Here is a 22,438-nt window from a genome sequence, read left to right on the forward strand (position 1 = left end):
CATCAACATGGACATCACTGAATGCTACTCAAGGTTAAAGCCTCTAGATATCTGAACGTGTCCCAGAGATTTGAGCTACTTCATTTTCCGAATAATCAAGGCCAGATCTTCAGTTCTTGTGAGTTGAGATTTAATTCTGAGATCATTTATTCATTTATTTATTTATTTTATTGAATTTCTATACCACCCTTCTCCCGAAGGACTCAAGAAATAAAATCACAACAAAAATAGCTTAGATTTTTTAATTGTTTAATGGGTTTTAGTCGTAAGGTTCTTAATTTTCAGCCAAAGGGTATAATTCTTTTAAATTTTTAAATTTTGTATTGGATGTTTTTTACTTGGCTGTGCACCGCCCTGAGTCCACCAGGAGAAGGGCGGTATACAAATTTAAATAAAATAAAATAAAAAATAAAAACAATATAAAAATTAAAAGCAATTAAAACAATTAAAATTGGCCCAAAACTCTAATAAAACGACCCATTAAAATAGTTAGGCCAGCCCTGCTTGTTGGAATAATAATGTTTTTGGGGTGTGACAAAAGGTACGAAGGTCGGGAATCCTACGAATGTCAGGGGGTAACTCATTTCAGAGGGTAGGAACCCCCAGAGAATGCTCTCCCCCTGGGGGTCGTCAGCCAACATTGCCTAGCCGACGGCACCCGGAGGAGCCCCTCTCTGTGGGAGCGTACCGGTCGATGGGAGGCTATCGGTGGCAGAAGGCAGTCTCATAAATACCCAGGTCCCCAACCATGGAGCACTTTAAAGGTAGCAACCAGCACCTTGAATCGCACTCGGAAGACCATCGGGAGCCAGTGCAGCTCGCGCAGGAGCGGTGTTACATGGGAACGTCAAGTCGCTCCCGTAATTATCCATATCATAATCCATATCAGCATGACAAGCAGACTGCAGATTAGGACCCATTCAAGAGTTGTGAGGCATCAGATAATACATATTTTATCCTTTTCCTAAAGATAATATGACAGTAATTGGGAGATTAATTAAAGTGTTAAACTGGCACTGGGGAGACCCAGGAAACCCACCAGATGAGTTTGGGTGAGTTACTCTCTGTAATCCAATTTACTTTGCAGGGTTGTTCTCCAGATTTTTGGAGAAGAGTGGGAATGCTATGTACATTAGCTTAAGCCCCTGAATGAAAGGTGGGATAGAAATCTAAATTATATTAAAAAGGCTGTTAAATTTGCTTCAGAAGGATCAAGTAGCCCTTACCCCACCACAGAATATCTAGATCTGTTGGTGAAGGGCAAGATGTGAAAAAGTAGCACTTCAGAATATTTAAGATTATTATTTTTAGACATGATCTCTTGGTGTTCCCAAGGATTCTCAGAACCTTGTCCTGACAAATAAAATATACAGTAATTAGGTGAGGTTATGGTCGCTTGACAATGGATCACAGTACTCAACTTTCCTAATATCTAAGGTTTCTAAAGATAACTGATAATTCTCCTCTTAAAAAGGAAAATAAATTAACCCCACTGCTGATATTCAGTTTTGACATCACTAGAACTGTGCAAAATAAGCAAAACAATTCTCTTGTTTTGATGGACGTAATTTAGAACATCCTCTTATCTAAATCAAATTTAGCGCCGAGTAAATTACAGATTTTATCATGCCCTTTACCTGGTTCTGTCTCTGGCTACCAAATTGCAGTTTTTATTCTTTCCAAAGGTGAGGTGAAAAGGTGAGAAGGAAATTATGTGAAGTACACCAAGGACATCAGCAGGATAACTTTCTCAAACCAGGATGGAATGACACCAATTTTGGTGTAGCAAAAGACAGACTGAGATTTGGAAGCCAGAAAAAAGATTTGAGGTAAAAAAAAAATTAGTCTGGATCAAGCTGAGGGCTGCAGAAAATAACACTCCTGGAAGAATTTCCCAAGTGCACCTCTATGGGAGTCGCAATTTGGATAAGCAGCTCAAAATGATTCCAGCTGCTCCGTTTTAAGGCTCATCGTCATCATGTGACTAAAGTGGAGCATCTGCAACCAGCCCTGTGCTTTCTAGTGCACACCTGCAGAGACAGACATACGCACACCCAATGCAAAGCAATATAAACTTATGGTAGAAGCAGAAATACATTTGCAGGCAGGAAATGTATGGTATTTAGTTGTGCAGGAAAAATAGATTCCTCTCATGATCATTGCTGGTAAATAGGTTGGAAAGAATTCCAGAAGCCTTGCCCTGCGCACTTTCCCTATTTTGTCACTTGGTTGGTCGTTTTCCCCTAAGAAAAATGGTTTTGTTTCATTTTTATTAGAAACATAATAAAAGGCCAATGGAATCTTCAGTGTATGTGTGTGTGTAACAAACGCTGGTAGAGGAAGGTGTGCATGTCTGTGCAGCCCTTCATATAATTCAGAGCACTGGAGGGTGGGGGTAGAAATGTTGAGTTTATCTGCAATTCCTTAAAGCAGAGGTCTTCAAACTTGGTAGCTTTAAGATTTGCGGACTTCAACTCCCAGAATTCTCCAGCCAGCATTATCTGCAACTCCTTAAAACAGAGGTTTTCAAACTTGGCAGCTTTAAGACTTGTGGACTTCATGCTATGCTGGCTGGAGAATTCTGGGAGTTGAAGTCCACAAGTCTTAACGCTACCAAGTTTGAAGACCTCTGCCTTAAAGTAACAATGCCAATTCTCTGGTTCACAAACACACATACTAACATGGTAAAGAATCTCATTTTTCTTGACAGAGAATTAGGTTTAAGGAGGAGGCTATGTAAGTTTACATCAACATTCATGTAATATCATGGTAACCAACCAAATTCATTATTTATATTTACATTCAACTAGCTCTCCATAAACTAACATCAAAATATAGATTTAATACTTATAAATAAATGATTATCTACCATCAAGTCATTATCAATTCTTAGTGACCACATCGACTTTCTCTATGATGATCTGACTGGGGCAGTGCGCATGCACGCTCTTCTGCGCATACGTAGAAGCTTCTACGCATGCGCAGAAGCGTCCTGATGACATCGGGGTCGGTGGGTAGAGCCTCCCGCCAGTTTTACTACCAGTTCTATAGAACCGGTCCGAACCGGGGGCAACCCACCACTGTCCCTCCCCAAAAGTCTTGCTATGCTGCCTCATTATGGCGGGGAACTTCTGGGACAGATAAGCAAGGAATATTGGGAATCTGTGCAAAGTCTATATATTTCCAGTAGGATCACCCAAGCGCTAAAGGGTATCCCAGGTGCCTAGCTAAAGCATGGAGGCACCTGTATGGAGCTATATAGGAAGATGATGGAGACAGACAATCACTTTAGTGACAATAGCAAAGGTATCCCATTTATTCTGCATGGGAGAAGGCAATAGTAAGCCACTCCAAAACACCTACACAGATAGAAAATACAAAATGATACTTCATTACCTTCTATAAATAGACACATTTCCAGAGTTATGGAAGACAGCTTTATTTTGTTTTTTAAACTGTTGCAAGAAGACATGGAAATTTACATACTTTATGTATCCAGGACTTTGCAAACTCTTTAAAGGAAGAGCTTTTTAGAGACTCATTGGGAGCATCAGCGCTATTCTGGACTTTACACAGTACACAAAAAATAAAAGATAAGCCTATGGAACTCACAAACAGGGAAGAGGGAGAGAAACCATGAATCCATAGATTGGAATTAAACTTTGTTAAATTGCACATACAGCACAAAGACATTGTATGGATCGGACATTGATAGCTCAAGCTTCTCTGCAGACTTGTGAAAAGCAGAATGGAAAGAGGAGTTTGAAAAAGTGACTCAGGATGCACATCCATATTCTGTGTAAAAACAACACCACAATTTACATGTATTTTAAAAGAAGAATAAAAAAGAAGAGAGCAAGTCATACAACCAACTTATGTTCTAGGAAGAAAGACAAATCCATATTTCCAAAATACATATATCCAAAATAAATGATATTTCAAAATAAATATCAACGTGCTGAGGCAAAGAAGAACGTTACAAAAGAAAAACAGTCATTGCACACCTTAAGCAGTGTACTCTATACAAACCAACCTTCCTCTCTGAGGAAAACAATCCTAGCACAACTGCAAAGTTCAGAACATTTTATTTTTAAAAAAATATGTGTCAAAAGGGTTTTTTTTTTTTTAAGATTCATGGAAGTAAATTTTCTCATTTGTTATATTTCGCTATAAACAATCTTGTCAAATGGATTTCAGGTTAATTGTAAAATGGGCCAGTATACTCTATTTCATTGAGGGAATTTAATTTCTAGAATTTGTTCTAATTTGCTGTTTCACTAATACAGTATCTTTCCTTCCCTCAAGCTACAATCATTTCGCCAAAACGTCTTATTTACTGTACAAGGAACATGCAACAGAAATCCATGTAGATAGAGCACTAGCAGTTCTACACCACCCTGTGTCCCATTCCAAGGAATCCTTATATTCAACAGAGCCTCAGTTGGGGGAAAAGATAATATTTCTGGACGTGTCCCTCTGGCTCTATCTTAAAGTTGGATTCTTTATTCTCATTGCTATAATCACCACTATCTGAACTTTTAACAGTCAGTAACACATGCCAAGAACCACAGATTTTTGTTAACTATAATATCAAAAATTTGAGAATGTGCAGATACTGGCTCCAAGTTTCTCATTTCTTAATTTTGAAATGAAAGGAAACAACAAACAATATGTCCGCATTAAAGTCCTTTCTCAAGGAGCTTAATTTAGTGAAAGTCTTGACATTATGGCTGTAAAATAAGCTAATTTATTATAAGAGAGAAAATGCAAGAAAGAAGAAATGTAGAAACCAGTAAAAGATTAGAAATCTATTGCTTTACAGGAAAAAAGACAGGGAAAAAAATCACAGCAGTTAGGCACAATCACAGTTTCAAGGTTTTCATTTCCACCCATTAAGGTACGTCAAGGCTTTGCTTGTGTTCCCAAATCTGCCTACATGTATAGCAGGTAGTTCCAGGATGATCAAGTTTCACACAGTGGTCTGAAGGATCCTGAGCATCTCTCTGAGGGCACTGTATCTGCTTCCTCTCCTTTCTGCTTCAAGGGTATAATGTAGTTATCCATGTACTGCAAATTTCTTCGAAATTGTGTCTTTCTGGTTTTTTTTTTTTTGCACTGATAATTTTTCTACTTTATTTAAAATGAGCATAGTGCCCTTATGAACAGAAGTGGTCATCACAACTAGACTGCTGGATAAGATGTCCACAATACAAGCTCTATTTAAGTGTTACAATGTATTGGTCATGCATACATCCCTACAGAATCCTGGCAAGCAGGCATTTCAACATGAATAGTTGATATGAGGTCAGGTTGCTAATCAACTAATTGTTGGAAGGACAGTTGTACATTTTCAAATTGGTGACAATTTTAGCATCACACGTGATGAACTTCAACAGTCAGAGAGAGTCAGTGGTCATCTACTTTAGCTCTTTTGGCTTTCAGAGAAAGATGCTGTAATAAAAAAAAAAGATAGTATCTTTTAAAATTTATACTCTCATAAACGCTCTAATGAACCAACTCTTCATCAAAGAGTTAATCAAAACTAGCAACTTACTAGCGTAAATTGAATGTTGCTTTTACAGCTCTCCTGAAACTCCATTTTGCCATCCGGCCAAAAGCATTAAAGCGTACAACCATTTGCCAATATAGAAATATAGGCAGTCCTCGACTTATGACCACAATAGAGTCCAAAATTTCTGTTGCTAAGCGAGACGGTTGTTAAGTAACCTTTGTCCCATTTTATTACCTTTCTTGCCACAGTTGTTAAGTGAATCACTGCAATTGTTAAATTAGTAACATGATTGCTAAGTGCATCTGGCTTCTTCATTGACTTTGCTTATATGAAAGTGACCACATGATTCTGGGACACTACAATTATCATAAAGATGAGTTAGCTGTCAGGTGTCTGAATTTTGGGCCATGGATATGTTACAACGATCGTAAGTCTGAAAAACGGTCATAAATCACTTTTTTCAGTGCCATTGTAACTTTGAACGGTTATTAAACAAATTTTTGTAAGTCAAGGACTACCTGCAATTGCTATTTTGAAGTTGTAAAAATGTGGGTGCCTGGTAATACAAAATAAATAAAATGAGGAAAACACATCTTGCAAAATTGCAGACTTTGGGAATTTCTTCATCAATAGAATTGATATTATTATGAAGCATTCCACTGTTAATCAGATGGAGTAATTTAGTCATTCCAAGTAGAGTTGCGTAACATCCTTATTGCACTCTTGATGTGACAGATGGTGGTGAAGAATAATTCACAGGGCTAACTGCAATTGTTTTTTTTCCCTCCTAAATATTTTTGTCTCCTAAATATATGCCTTGCCAATTGATACTAAACTGACATCATCTCTCCTCCTACATTTAAAACTCTAAGGGATCAACCTATTCCTAGAACACCATTTTGTTAACAATGGTCCCACTCTCTTCCAAAGATTTGCTAGCTCCTACTGCTTTCTGAAATAAGACTTAATTGTATTGTAATTAATGGGATTTCAAGAATAATATGGGTTTCCATTTTGTGTTGACTTTTTAGAAACAACAGCCACCCTTTATTTAACAACTATCTCATTTAGCAACCAATTTAAATTTGAAGTATATTTTAATCTAATAAACGCTTTAAAAGTGAAATACGAAACACAAGAAAATATAGTAAGAGCTGCCAATTCAGCAGTGATACCGTTTGGAGTCCATGCCGAGCCCGTACCGTTCCTTGCTGATAGAAATGAGGGGCCAGTTCCAATAACCAAGTAGATTTAATAGCTGTAACATCTCGCATGTAATACTTCGAAGTCTGTATAACTTCATTGTACACTACCCTAAAAAGATAAAATAAAAATAAACTATATAGTATATGAGACTTGACATCTGAGCTAAGTAGTAAGTTAATTATCTTCCAGTATTTTACCCTTAGTATAATTTCTTGGCATGACATGGCATGGCGTAAGATTCACAGACATACGTTGGCCAGATTAGAAGCTTAACTGCAGACAAGCATAAAGCCACATGAACAACAAACAGGTTAGTTTTCATTTCAATGCAAAGGTTTTATGGACTTTTATATATTTTCGAGGGTTTAAATTCAAGGTTTTTTCCTCCCACTCATTCATGCCTTGAAGTCTGGTGATTGTGTTACTGTAATAGGTTTCCCCAGATTTAGGAAAGAGAAATAGCAGCTTGGAAATCTTATAAACACAGAACATAAATGCATTCTTCCTTGCTCAGACAAAATACAGGCAGTCTTTGACTTACGACCATAATTAAGCCCAGAATTTATGTTGCTAGAAATTTGTTAAGTGAGTTTTGTCCCCATTTTACAAATTTTCTGGCCACAGTTGTTAAGTGAATCACTATACCTCTTAAATTAGTGACAGGGTTGTTAAATGAATCCAGTTTCCCCATTGACTTTGCTTGTCAGAAGGTCACAAAAGGGGATCACAGGAATCCATAAATATGAGCCACTTGCCAAGCATCTGAATGTAAATCATGTGATCCTGGAGATGGTGCAAAGGTCCCAAGTGTGAAAAAATGGTCATAAACCACTTTTTTCAGTGCTGTTGTAACTTCAAACAGTCATTAAACGAACTGCTGCAAGTCGAGGACTACCTGTATTAGCCAACTTCTTTCCTGAATCAAAGGAAAGCTAGAAAGAGGATCAAGAAAACTCCATCCTAACAAATTCTTCAGTAACCTAATCCCTTTTCCCTTTCAATAAATCTAGTTAAAGAAAATTCTGTGAGAATTCTGCTTTTTGATAATCTGCTAAATCTAAAAGATATGTTTATCTTTATATCATCTCTAGCCTGGGGACCATTGGCTTCCACCTCATGAGCTCATACCATATATGGCTCACTACAAAGAGCAACTATTAAGAAAACATTTAAATGCTTTCCCATTATTATTCCATAAGAAACTACATCAGGTAGGCCATAAACCTCAATATGAACAGCTATATGCTATAAATTAATATGCACATTCTCACTTTAGATTGAAGGGATTTAGAGCATTTGAAATGTTTTGGAAGTCAGCTTTATACCTCAGCATACCTAGGAAGAGTTCAAAGAAAATACAATACACACAGAAATCTCTCTGAATCAAAGAGAGAAGCAACGTAGAACTAAGGAGAAATTTCCTGGCAGTTAGAACAATTAATCAGTGGAACAACTTGCCTCCAGATGTTGTGAATGCTCCAACACTGGAAGTTTTTAAGATGATGTTGGATAACCATTTGTCTGAAGTGGTGTAGGGTTTTCTGCATAAGCAGGAGGTTGGACTAGAAGACCTCCAAGGTCCCTTCCAACTCTGTTATTCTATTCTATTCTAAAATGTATGATCTAATTATGACCTTGCATAGGAATTAACAACACTCCTATTTGCTTGTTAGGATTGAACCAAGTTGTGTCCTCTCCATCCAAACCTTCAGGCACAGACCTAAGATTTGATGGCATCATCAAGTTGGTCCTGGATCAAGATGTATAACTGGGCATAACTGGCATACTGGTAATATCTAACCCCAACCAATGGATGACCGTAGCCAATGTTTTCATGTAGATGTTAAGCAGAAGAGGAGAAAGCATTGAATTCTGCAACACCCCACAAGTGAGAGACTCTGTGACCTTTGTCCAGCCAACAATATTGATTAGAACCAACCAGAGAAAGAAGAACCACTGTAAAATAATAACTCCCACCCCAAACCTTCAAAACCAGACCAAATTCTGTAAGTCAACAATACTGAAAGCTGTTGCGAGAGATCAAGAATCATTATAGACACACCAAATAATCAGCAAATATGATTAAATATAATGTATGCCTTCCATGAAGGCAACCTTTTAACATCTTCTAGCAGTCAATGCAAACAATTCCAAAAGCAGTCACCATGAAGTCTAGTCAAAAATCAATGAGCAGTATTGGACAGCATTCACTCAAAATGAAATCATTTCATTTTGCATCTTGTAAACTAATTCACCTTCTAAATGACAATCTTTCAAATCTAATATTGGTTCTCCATAAATTACAATATCAAAACCATAGAAATAAAAAAGCTTAGCTTACCAACGAGGAGGTTTCTCTGCATACAATACTGAGGTGGGATGTATGTAGAGTTCATGATCATCACGAATAGTCCTTGAAATAACATTATTTTAGAAATACAATATTTACCAAAGCAACATGTCAATGTTTATGTATAGTACAAGCCACTATCAATTTCCTCAAACATAATCAGTATGTTACTAAATCAGCAACATTTCAGCTATCCCAGCTGTCTATTGACTATTTTGAAATCTCCTGTTCATTTTTCAAATGAAGCAGATTTTTTTCAAGAAAAACCTCTTTCCTTGACCTAATTGGATTTAGTTCAAGTGAATTCATTATCAGGTTGACCAGTTTGTCCAAATGGAGCAAGCATATTAGAGACCAATTGTTCCAACTAATGGCTATCAAAAAGAATTTTATGAACTCAAGTAGTGATAATTATATATATCATGTACGTATTATGATATTGTATCAAGTATAATCTTGAACAAACTTCTTCAGTTCAGTCATGACTAGCCTATGTTAGCTAAATGAAAACAGTAATATTTCTATTGGTTTTGGAAGAATTTGCTAGAATAAATACTTTGTGCTTATATTTTTACGTAACTGCTTACTTTTTAATTACTGCACTCCGTGTTTTATATTAACTGTTTGCTGTCAACCAGATGCTGGGTAAAAATAAATTTACCTGTAACACCCAGTAGAATGAAATCTGGCTGCATTAGCAAAAAATCCAGAAACAATACATCTTAGAACAGGGTCTGGATCACCTATAAGAAAGAGATGGATTTGACATTTTACAGTGAGCATGTATCAGAGACAGATACCCTGTTTCCCCCAAAATAAGACATCCCCTGATAATAAGCCCAATTGGGCTTTTGAGCGCATGGCAATAAGGCCAAGCGCATATTGCAGGGTTCAAGAGACATAAACTGTTTCAATTCCTACCCTCAAAACGACGCTTTAGAGCACTGCACACCAGAACAACTAGATACAAGAACAGTTTTTTCCCAAATGCCCTCACTCTGCTAAACAAATAATTCCCTCAACACTGTCAAACTATTTACTAAGTCTGCACTATTAATCATATCATTCCCACCACCCATCTCCTTCCACTTATGACTGTATGGCTGTAATTTTGTTGCTTGAATCCTTACGATTTATATTGATATTGTTTCCTGATTGGTTATTTGTACCCTATGACTATCATTAAGTGTTGTACCTTATGATTCTTGATGAACATATCTTTTCTTTTATGTATACTGAAAGAATATGCACCAAGACAAATTCCTTGTGTGTCCAATCACACTTGGCTAATAAAAAATTCTATTCTATTCTATTCTAAAAAAATATAAGACAGGGTCCTATTTTTTGGGAAACACGGTATCTTGGTATCCTCCAGATATTCTGACTTTTAAATCATAGCAGCCAAACACAGGAGCTGCCCCAAAAAATATATAGAGGCAAGGTTATCTTTTTCAACAAACCTGAAAGGCTCAGGTTAAAATGAAAAATAATAGCCAATAATTACAAATTAATGGTGGAAAGAAGAAAGAGTAAGTTCTTCTCAAAAGTACATCTTCCTGACACAAAAGTAAGTATGTTATAAGAGACAATGCCTATAAATAAAGAAACGAGTACTATTACATATTAAAAACAGAAAAATTCAATTCTGCAGATTAAACATGAAAAGTACACAGGAAACACGTTGGTAAATTAAGGCAGGTCATTCATACCTTCACTAGATTTTTTTGGCACTTTGAATTTGACAAGAAGTTTTTTCAGCTGCTCCCTTACAATTGTGGCTCTAACAAGACCTTTATAATTCAGAAAGTGTTCCTGACACCACTGAGAACTTTTGTTGTGCTACAAATAAAAAGGATATGATGGATCACACCTAGAAAATTTCTATCACAAAGTGTTAGCACTTCATATGCAGTTTTCTGGTTTCCTTAATGTCATGAGAATGAAAATATACACAAACTTTCCCAGTCTACACTACAAGGCAAAATTAATCTCAAAACCTTATGATCCTTTTCAAAATAAAAGCAGTGCAATTTGCAAAATAGGCTCTACTATTTTCCCAGCTCAAATAATAAAAGGCTTTAAAGTCCACTTGATATCCTTTTTTAAAATTTCACAAACTGAAACTTACTGTTAACAGTTTAATTTATCGACATCCTAAATCTTAATTTCCACTGAGAAAGCTATTGCACATGGCAGAATTCTGCAATAAAGACATTAACACTAACATGCACACATATTTGAAAGATAAGTAAATATGATCCAAGTTACACAACACAAGTAATTATAAAGATTAAGAATCTCAGCTTTAATTTTAAATATTACATGTACTTATCTCTTGCTGTAAGAGAGATAATTGTTAAAGACTTATGTCTACAAGATACACCACATGCTGTTAAATTTCTAAAATCACAACACTTTAGGATTTTCAGTTATCTCTGCTGAGCTCCTTGCCTTCATTACAACTAAAATTGACTTTATTAGCTTTACAAAACCCATCCAAAGTTAATTATTGCAAATGATATTTTGGTATATATTGACATCAGTTGGAATCATGGCTAGAAAAACCCAAAGTTCGTTTTGTACTTTAGTTTAACTGCTTACTTTTATAAAAGCTTCATAGACATTAAGCATTGTGAGATGGTCACCCTCCTCAACAGCAAATTTTCTGTGTTCTCTAATCTGAAAAGGAGAAATCTTTTATATAGCAAACAACAGAAGCTGAAATAATTTTCTGCTAATTTTCAAGAAAAGTATAATCTAAATAGGTTGAATCTGCACTTTAACGAAATTTCAACTAACCCATGAACACAACAGTCTTCTCAGCATTATACTTCAAACAGAACTTCAATAGGTATAAGTGCTCAGAAGTAAAAGCATATCAAAAACTACATCATTAATACACAAGTCACCGTAATGTTTTTAATTAAATAGCTAATAAGGAGGCACAAAATATAAAATGAAAACAAGGTATCCAAGTGAACAAGTCAATGCAAGCAGTCTAGAAGTGTTTCAAAGTTATGTCGGTGGGTATAAACCAGCACTTACAGCTTGAATTTTTTGGTTTGGAGGAACTGTGAAGATATTTTGGATTTGCATCATGGATGCAATGCTCAGAATCTCTTGGGAGCAGCCAAAATTTCCTGCAAAATGATTTAAGGAAAAGAAAATTTCATTGTCATGGAGCAGTGCTTCCTTTGTTACACCTTTCCAATTAAAACAGCTATCACAGAATTATATCTCCTATACTGCTTTCTCCGTACTCCTATCTCACTTTCATAACCCAGTCTATCATGCATCTACATCTAAGATATAGCAAAATATTTATTTTTAATGATAAATGCACATTAAACATTTTAATTACAAAGTAAAAAGAATCAACACTCCAAATTATAATAGAACATATCACCTGATTCTAGGAGCATCTTTGCAAACATAGGATTTAAAGGGAACTCTGCTATTCTAATCCCCAGAGGTTCAGTGAGACGACAATATTTATCCAGTCCTGCAGGAGAAAAAAAAACAATGATACAGAATGTCAATACTGGTAATTCAGGATGCCTTAAATGTAAAATGTTAAGAGTATAGAAAGATGTTATTGACTGTATTATTTTCCAGAGCTAAAACCATATTCCTGGGATCTTTGCATTATATGAGTCGCTATATCTTCAGCCTAACATTCATATAACAAAAATGTAATCAATGATGAATGTTGAAATGTACATATCCTTTTTTTCCCCAGAAAAATATAGTATCTCCTATTATTTTACTGCTTTATAGATCTTACAAAAATTTTGGCATGCATTTGACACAGAACAAGCAAAGCTTCGCATCAAAGGCAAAAATGTTTTCGTTCTTATAACCCTGGTACATTAAAAGCAAGACAGTTCTATTTTGGTTAATTGATCAATAGTACCTAGGTGTAAAGGCAATAACATGCATACCTTTCACTCCCTCTAGAGTTAAAAATAAACAAAGACACCATCTTACCTCCTAAGGCATACAACAGCTCCAGAGCTTGCACCATTGATTGAGCTGGTGGAGGCTAGAGAAAAAGAAGTAATATAATTTGTTCTTTGTTATAGGAGGATATTTTCAATTTAGAAACCCACTTTTCTATGAATTCAAGAAGGAATCGGTAGTCTCCTATTGCAATCTACTTGGCTTCAAAAAGTTTGGCACCGATTAAAGAAGACTCCACTTTGCAACTTAAAAGACAATGTTTGGGGGAAGAGCCATGTCTTGGATCTGTGCTAGGAGGCTATTTTAAAAAGGCAGGACAGCCACAGGGAAGGCCTTCTTCCAACTTCCCATTAAATAACAACATTTAAGGGAGGGGAGCACGCTCATCCTATGTAACCTAGTAAGACATGCAAATATCTTCAGGGAAAGTTGGTCTCCAAAGTAACCTGGCCCTGTGGTCTGTAGGGCTTTAAAAGTCATTCAGAACCTTGAATTGCACCTAGATAACAATTGGGAGCCAGGGCAGCTGACACAGCATCAATGTAAGTTAGGTGAACTGTGGAGCACCCAAAACTGTATGTGCTACTGCATTCTGGATCAGTTGCAGTTTCTGGATGGTCTTCAATGGCAGCCCCATGTAGACAGCATTGCAGCAGTCCAAACAGGAAGTAATTAAGTCATGAGTGATTATGAGCAAGGCCTTCCAGTCCAGGAATGGCCCATTAGTATATAAGATGAATTTGTGCAAAGGCCCTCCTGACCAAGGCTGCCACCATGGCTTCCAGCAGGAGTCCTGCATCCAGGAAGATACCTAGGCTGGATGACTTTATGAAATAAGTGAGACTATCACCAATCATTGATGCCATTCATTCACTCAAACCTCTTTAATATCTACAGAACCCAGCTGAAGCTCTGACAGCATTCAGATAAGCAAACATTTATAAAATCTGAAGGGAAATATTTTTTCATAGAATTCAAAATATGTGTATACTTATCTTCACATAATTGTAAATCCTTTTTAATGAACCAGCTTTGTAACCATGCAGTTTCTCTGTTTGTAGAGCACTGCAGCAAACACATAGGGGTCTACAAAAAAACTAGACATAGCTATCTTGGAGCCAAGGTTTTTGTGCAAACCTCGCTGAGGTTTATGCTGGTATATGTAGCCTGAAGCAAATTAATATTAAACTAATGTATGAAAAGCATGAGATGAAAAGGGAAACAGCTTTTGGGATCTTCCCTATTTTGATTCATACAATAAAACATTGCAAAGCAAGTGGAATGGCTGATCCAAAGGCCATCAGTGAGCTGCACAGTCAAACAGGTGCTTTGCTGTGGGTCTTTTTGGCCCACGTCTAATATCCCCATCACTTCGCATCATTCATTTTCATATTGTGCTATGGTTAGGGTTTACAATAACCCTTCCCCTACTGAAGAATGGTGGGAAATAGAGATACTATAAAAGGATAGGAGATCTTAAGAGTTCTTCTTTTGTCATATGATAAATACGAAAGATTAAACAAGGTTCTCTTACTTACTGAGAGGAAGGGAAACCTAAGCACATTGTCAATTCCTAATGCCTTAAGCTGCAATATAACTGGTGCCAGGTTACTGCGTTGCATTTCAGGAATAGTGGACTGTGGCAATTTCTCAAAGTCTTCCTCTATGGAGAAAGCAAAATTCTTTGTGATTAAGTTTTAAACATGAATCCTCCCCCCCCCCCCCGTTATAAGATTCCACAACTCAATTAATAATGCATATTAAATTAAAGTGTTCCAACTAAAAACAAATCTTTTAAAAGTGGTGCTTTAGAATGTACAGAAACACATACAAAGCAGATCTTTTTGAATCATTAAAGCAGCTACATATTTTTCCTTACTTATGCACTATCTCCACATACTAAATGCAGGCAAAATCTTCATCTGCAATATAAATGTACAGAGCTGGAAGACTATAGTAAGAAACATTTGTCGGGTGGGGAGAGGCACTGGTCTTCAAGTCAATCTTAATTCCTGGTGTCTGTCTGGAGAAGTCCCTGCAGTTTTCTTGGAAAGAACTGGTTTGCCACTGCCTCCGTCCTAGGGCTGACCGGTCCAAGGTCACACAACTGACTTTGTGCCTAAGACAGGACTAGAACTCGGATTCTCCCAGTTTTTTGCCTGATGCCTTAACTATTCTCAAGAAAGATTTAATTGGCTATAAAGAAATGTTTCCCTGAAGCATTCTGTAATACAAACTCTTGTGCAGCATTATGAAGATATGAAGAACTTCAAGAAAAGGAAAATACAGGAGAATCTGATTCCATAACATACTGAGGAACATAATAGGGAAGAGAGATTAAAAATGAACCATGAAATTCTATTTTGGGGTGGGAAGGTGGATTATCAACAAAAGAGCCTTGATAGTACAGTGGTTACGCACCCTGTTATTAATACAGCTGCCTGCAATTTACTGCTGGTTCGAATCTCTCCAAGGCTCAAGGTTGACTCAGCCTTCCATCCTTTCTAAGGTAGGTGAAATGAGGACCCAGTTTGTGGGGGCAATAAGCTGACTTTGTATAAATATACAAAAGTATGAAGGCTATTGCTTAACGCATTGTAAGCCGCCCTGAGTCTCCGGAGAAGGGCGGCATATAAATCAAATTAAAAAAAAAAAAATACCTCTACGTATTTTTGTACATTATTACGAAATATTTTTTTAACTATCTGCATAAAGAACAGTTTAGAATAGAATAGAATAGAACAGAACAGAATAACAGAGTTGGAAGGGATCTTGGAGGTCTTCTAGCACAACCCCCTGCTTAGGCCCATTTCAGACAAATGTTATCCAATCTCTTCTTTAAAACTTCCAGTGTTGGAGCATTTACAACTTCTGGAGGCAAGTTATTCCACTGATTAATTGTTCTGTCAGGAAATGTCTCCTTAGTTCTAGGTTGCTTCTCTTCTTGATTAGTTTCCACCCATTGCTTCTTGTCCTGCCCTCGGGTGCTTTGGATCATAGCTTGACTCCCTCTTCTTTGTGGCAACCCCTGAGATATTGGAACACTGCCATCATGTCACCCCTAGTCCTTCTTTTCATCAAATTAGACATACCCAATTCCAGCAACCGGTCTTTATCTGTTTTAGCCTCTAGTCCCCTAATAATTTTTGTTGCTCTTCTCTGCACTCTTTCTAGAGTCTCAACATCTCAACGTTTATTAAGTTTTTTTTTTAATGCAAAATATAGACAATGAAGTTGAATTTATTATTATAACTCTAAGTTACACAGCTCAATTATGAAACTATTGACAATAAATTAAAACTCCAAAAATAAGCAGTCTCTACCTGTGTAAAGTCTATAACATTTTCCTGAGCGATTCCGTCCAGCACGACCAGCTCTCTGATTAGCCGAGGCCTTCGAGATTGGAACAACCACAAGACATTCAATGGCTGTTTTGGGATTATATGCACGAAGCTTCACAAAGCCACAGTCAACGACAAATGAAATTCCATTGATTGTGATAGAGGTTTCTGCAATGTTAGTAGCCACTATCACCTGAAAGGACCAAGGTAAAAATTAGTCCCTACCTCATAAACAACTAGGTAAGTTTGAGAATATAACAACTGTGGCTTGTTTGAAGGGCTGCTTTAAAACCCCAAAAAACAATTTAAACAAAACTAGAACTGTAAGAAATGCTGATTATTCCATTTTGACCAATGACTATGTAACAGCAATATCCATTTTAAAACACTTAAAATTTTTCGGTAAAGCAATATTTTGTACATGTTAAATCTGTACAAACTGCAGATTAGGAACAGATTTCTACGGACAAAATTACAGCCCCCAGTCAGCAGATAAAATTTCCAGAATAAATACCCTAACAGTTAGATGAAAAGCCATACTGCTGCTTTCCTTCTTAAAAAATAAAATTAAGAACAACTGTTCTTTCATCTGACATTGAAAAAGAAAGTTCATAATTAAATAGGTTAAGGGGGGGGAGGGACAAGAAAAAAGGACTGATGCAGAAGAAAGGGTCACATTCTTAATATACCATTAGAGCCAATTCTGTCTGGTTTGCATTCAGCATTTCTAGCAGCCAAATTATGGTCTGGAATGTCTCAGCAGATGATATATTTTTGAACATGATATAAAATATAATAATCTCTATATTTTTCAAGTGTAATATAAAACATCTCTATGCATATCTTATCCTAACAAATTAAGTATGAGATGATGGGTACTACACACACAGAGAGAGACACAAACACACAGCAACCTTACCCAGCTTGGTACCCTCCAACGTACCGATACCGTAACGTTTTATAATTTCTGTCCAGAATGTTTATGCTGGAAATACTGGGAGTTGCAGCCTCAATGAGGCTTGGCAATTATATTTAAGAACAATAAGTATATACTTTTACCTTTCTCACATTATGAGGCATTCTTTCAAAAACTTTCATCTGCTCAGTAGCAGGCAATCCAGCATACATAGAAAGGACACGCAGGTGCTTCTTCATGCCTGTGCGAGCGATGATTCGAGCTTGTTCTATCAACATAGAAACAACTGTTTCTACTTCTTCCTAGAAAAGTAGTTGAGTGATTGACAGATTAAATTATATTTACTGTACCTTCAAGAGCATATCATGAGGCTCCTTTTAAAAGGAGACATCTAATCTATCTTCTCATAAAAAATTTTTTCCTGTTCATGATCTTTAAAAGGCCAGTTAATTGTGTTAATAGGATGCCAAACATCAAAGTGATTTTCTTCCAATGCGCCACAATACTTTACAGTCCAATACAGAGGGCAGGATGGGAACTTTCATACTAGAGCCTTGTACAACCATCAATTATCTGGCTATTTTTAGAGGACTTCATACAAAATGGATAACAGAAAAGGAAGTATAAATTATTGGCGCTTTTTATTTTTAGTTTAAATATAATTTCCCTGCAAATTCCAGAAGTTGAATGGAAAGTGTATATTTGTGGCCTTTGAAATTAGGTACACCTTCTTTTTCCGGCTTCTTCAGATTTTTGCCACCTTTATTTAGATTTGCACAAATGCAAATCTAATAGATGACTGGGGAGTGTCAAGACAAATATTTTCAATTACTTGACTACTATGTCTTCTTTTTTATTCTCATTTGTGAAAAAAATAGTTCACAGAGGTAGAATATGCCTTATCTCCTATTTTTCATCTTATTCCAAATTATGAGATGCCCTGAGTCTCCAGAGAGGGGCGGCATATAAAATAAATAAATAAATAAATAAATAAATAAATAAATAAATAAATAAATAAATAAATAAATAAATAAATAAATAAATAAATAAATAAATAAATAAATAAATTTTCATTTATTTGATACTTCATATATACTTCAGAACATTTTAATACTGCTATTCTGTTCCTCGGTGATCAAATAAATGCATATCACTAACATGTGAAAAAAGCTGGCAGGTTTTATTCCACCTATTAAAAGAATGGGCAACTTCACAAATGGAAGTTTGTAAAGAGTGCTACCCTTTTGCAACAACAGAAATGTTTCTGTTTCAAATACTCTGAAATAAACTGGCATGCAGTGTTTACATACCTAGTAGGTTAGGAAAGTAGTATTTTCCTTTGAACTATCTACATGAGGATAATGTGTTGTCATAACAATGCAAAGGAATGTCTAAATGCAAAGTATATATTTCCTCATATAGTAGAAACTGCTAGTAGTGCAGTTCATCCAATTGGTTGTAACAATATCTTTATGTGTGAAGTAGGCCTACAATAGTCATAATTATATTTCTAATTATTAAACACATTTTGGCTATCAAGCACATTCCAATTGTTCTCCTCAGTTCCAATTCATGTTGTATCATATCCTACAAATTTTTCGGATAGAAAAATATGTGGTAATGCCACATATTTCTGCACCTCAGATCCCGACGACCTCTATATATGCTGTTGCCTTGATCCATTAAAGCTAGAAATGAAGAACTTGCCTTAGTTTCAAAAAGCAATAAATGCCATGAGTAAAGATTAGAAGTATAAATTTATTTTATTTTACTCATTCAATTTCTATAGCCACCCATCTTGGACAAGTGATTCTGGGTAGCAAACAATCGTAAAATGTTCATGCACAAACCATTCTGTGTTGCTTTCTGGTATTGAACTGGCACACGTATTTCTTGTGCTTTGTTCCACACACAGATTTAAATAGGGTTGCTTTTGTCCCAGGCAGAGATGGCTGAGGGAGTGGTTGGGAAAATGCCAAGGACACTGGCAAATGAGAGTACATGGAAAGAGAAAGACTGAGGGCAGACTAGTGCGTGATACTGAGAAGGAAACAAAACGAACAACACACATTAGCCTTGCTCAACTCAATCTGTTTCATCTAAACCAGTGTCCCTCAATTTCATCAACTTTAAGAAGCCTGGACTTCAACTGTCTGGGGAATTCTAGAAGTTGAAATGCATATCTCTTAAAAGTTGCTGAGGTCGAGATACACTTATCTAAACCAGAACAGCTAAAAATTGCTAGGTTTGTTTCTGCTGACCAATGGCCATTTCAAAAGAGTTTGGCAAAATCTCTGAAAATGCCTTGGTTTGTTCCAGGTTCAGAACAAAACAGGTATCCTGTATCATGCACTTCTCTGTATTATCTTATACCCACTGGAAGCAAAAAGGAAGTTCTGGAGAACTAAAACTTAATTTGCTGCACCATAGGCAGGGAAGAAACATCCATAGATTACTCACTCTTGTTTATTATTATTTTAAAATAGGCAAGTACATTTTATTAAAAGAAAATGCTTAAATATTTACATTTGATATTTGCACTGCCTCAAGTGTGTATATGTTTCTCATGTGCATACACATACATACACTTTCCTTGTCTCATATCCTCCTGATAAACCTCAACCACAAATCACAACATTCCAGGTCAATAGAATCCAATATTATAATTCAGTAGCCTTCTCTCAGTCACTAGATTCTGGAAGTCTAATATAACCAATATTTTAAGTTAGATGTGAACAGCAATCTTGCATGAAATAAAGTCAACATATTATCTTACATCAAACCAATAATTTCAAGAAGACAAAGTTTATTTTGCATCTACCTGGCCAGTTAAAAATGCCAGTATATCGCCATCACCTTCTGAATTATGAATTTTCATGACTGTTTCCACAGTTGACTTCACATAATCTGGAACAGGACTGTTGGGGGAAAGGGGAGAAACATAATAAATTTCCCAATGAAGTGTAGTACAATTTCTATTTATCACCAGGAATAAAGGAAATACAAATAGATTTGATCCTTTTAAGAGGATCAAAAAATTAATTTTAACTACTCTTTTCAGTTTTCTTTACAAAACATTTAATACTACTAAACATTCTATAATTCAATTTATATATATATGCTTAAAATGTTATTCCACAATAGTGGGAAAAATAGTTCAACAAACAGTACGTATCCTTCAGCATATTATTAAAAACCTAACTTTTTAAACAATGCAAAATCAATATACACTCAAATGTAGCATATCTGAATAATCTATATCGCATTTTGAAATCTGGTTCTAATGGCCTTCAGTAACTATTTGCCCACAAGCAACTTTTAAACTTTCAACAAGGAAGTAAGAATTAAAATTGTTGTTATCATATACAAGGTATCTTACCCAAGCATATCTCTTTATCATAGAATTGGAATGGGCAGGCCCACACAAGAAAATATTTTTAAAATATTTGAAGTAGAATGTGGTGGAAAATCTAGATTCCAGTGCCTAATATGTGTCATTCCACATAGCATTAAAAGTAAAAAAGAACTGACTAAATTACAGTATATTCGTATAGCATATCACTTTACGAAGCTAATGAAATAAGCTCATACAGAAATACAATATTTTTCCTTAAAAAGGCTACAGAACATGTTTTATCTATTATAGATTAATATGGCTACTCTTCCTGAATGTTTTATAACAATTAAGTTGAATACTTCTCACTTTAGTCAGTTGTAAAAGTAGCGATGTTACAAGAACATAAAGGGACAAGCAAAAGATTATCCACCTATGAACATCCACATTTCTTGCTTAGCACGCATGCAAAAGCAAGCATCTGGATGCATAGGTAAAGAACAAGCCCACTTCTGCCACCGGACCTTTCCATCTCCTTCTGTGGAGGAGGAGGGAGGGCATGAAGTTGCTGCCAAGCTTGCCCATAGCCCTTCTGTGGAGGGGGAAGGGGAGAATTAAGGTTCCAGGGGAGGAAAAGCATGAAGATTCCACCGAGCCCCCGTAGCACTTGTCTGAAGTCTGCTCCAGCTGGCCGGTGCAGAAGGGGATGGGGGAAGGTTCCTGAAGCCCTCCTCCACTCAAGTCTGCGCCTGCTGCTCACAAAATAGGAGAGAGATACAGTCAATTGGAAAACAGGATTTAGGTTTATATCCTAAATGTGTTGGTAACAAAGCCCAAGAATACCTAAAGATCCATTTAATCTTCCTTTCTCAACCAGACTTCTCTTCTAACCACCACTTAAGCATTAAACAGGAACAGACCTCTGAATGTAGAAGACATCCACTGGAAACGTCCGTCCTTCCACAGTGAGGATCATGCTGGTATCTTTGCTTGGGTCACTGCTCTCATTTTGGTTAAAGAAATCCCTAAATTTCTAAAGTAAGGACAGTAAAATCATCACCAACAACACCAGCTAAAAGAAGCAAACGCTTATCAAATACTGGGAAACCAAGGAGAAATATTTAAGTTTAAAATAAAAACTTTTTTTTTTTTTTGGAACCAAATCCTTACTTCTAGCAGCACATTTTCAAAATAACATCAAATAATTAATAAAGCATATATATAACTAGCATATTTATCTATATTTCTATATATCTATGTCTCTCTCTCTCTCTTTCTCTAAGATATATATAAATATATATGACCTTGCAATCTTAGTAATATTTTAAATTTTGACCTTGATTTAATAAAACCAATAAATTATCCATTTTTAAAAAAGAAGAACATATATCCAACATTTTTGATAAATTTAAAAATAACAATTTGCTCATAAAAATGTAAATTTAACAGTTACGATTATAATTAGCCAGAAGCAAATTTATACCTATATATAAATATATGAGATTTAATTTGCATACTTGACACATATTAAATATGCAGTTAAGCTACTTTCTACGTTCTATGTGGACACATAATGTATTATAAAACACAAGCATATAAAATACTAACCATATGAAATACAACTCAAATTTTTCAAATTAGCAGTGTGGCCTGTATTTCTTTTCTAGATTTACTTAGTCCAATAATTAATGTTCTGAAGACATTTACTGTGATTAATAACAGAATTTTATTTACTACTTACATTACTAATGGATAATTATTTTCCATCAATTATCACTGGCAAACAAAAAATGCAGCCTTTTAATTTTTAATGAGTAGG

General features: G+C 35.9%; 1 protein-coding gene across 4 annotated transcripts in view; it reads right to left on the reverse strand.

The window, feature by feature from the left end:
• Positions 1-3,423: 3,423 nt before the first annotated feature.
• Positions 3,424-22,438, reverse strand: part of DHX35 (DEAH-box helicase 35) — a 37,115-nt gene continuing 18,100 nt past the window's right edge. The window contains exons 9-23 of one of the 4 annotated variants that reach the window (XM_034413933.3): positions 21,540-21,652; positions 21,144-21,371; positions 20,107-20,203; positions 17,429-17,587; positions 16,352-16,562; positions 14,567-14,691; positions 13,056-13,110; positions 12,475-12,570; positions 12,114-12,208; positions 11,670-11,747; positions 10,778-10,907; positions 9,730-9,811; positions 9,060-9,131; positions 6,715-6,826; positions 3,424-5,451 (exon numbers count right to left, since the gene is read on the reverse strand). In XM_034413933.3, coding sequence (XP_034269824.1) covers positions 5,407-5,451; positions 6,715-6,826; positions 9,060-9,131; positions 9,730-9,811; positions 10,778-10,907; positions 11,670-11,747; positions 12,114-12,208; positions 12,475-12,570; positions 13,056-13,110; positions 14,567-14,691; positions 16,352-16,562; positions 17,429-17,587; positions 20,107-20,203; positions 21,144-21,371; positions 21,540-21,652 — 1,698 coding nt within the window. In that variant the 3' untranslated portion in view covers positions 3,424-5,406. Of the gene's footprint in view, positions 5,452-6,687; positions 6,827-9,059; positions 9,132-9,729; positions 9,812-10,777; positions 10,908-11,669; positions 11,748-12,113; positions 12,209-12,474; positions 12,571-13,055; positions 13,111-14,566; positions 14,692-16,351; positions 16,563-17,428; positions 17,588-20,106; positions 20,204-21,143; positions 21,372-21,539; positions 21,653-22,438 lie in introns of all 4 variants that reach the window. The other 3 variants (XM_034413932.3, XM_034413935.3, XM_034413934.3) reach the window with 3 other exon arrangements.

This window comes from Pantherophis guttatus, chromosome 3, assembly GCF_059756535.1.
Source record: "Pantherophis guttatus breed Tessera chromosome 3, ASM5975653v1, whole genome shotgun sequence".
Classification (NCBI taxonomy): domain Eukaryota; kingdom Metazoa; phylum Chordata; class Lepidosauria; order Squamata; family Colubridae; genus Pantherophis; species Pantherophis guttatus.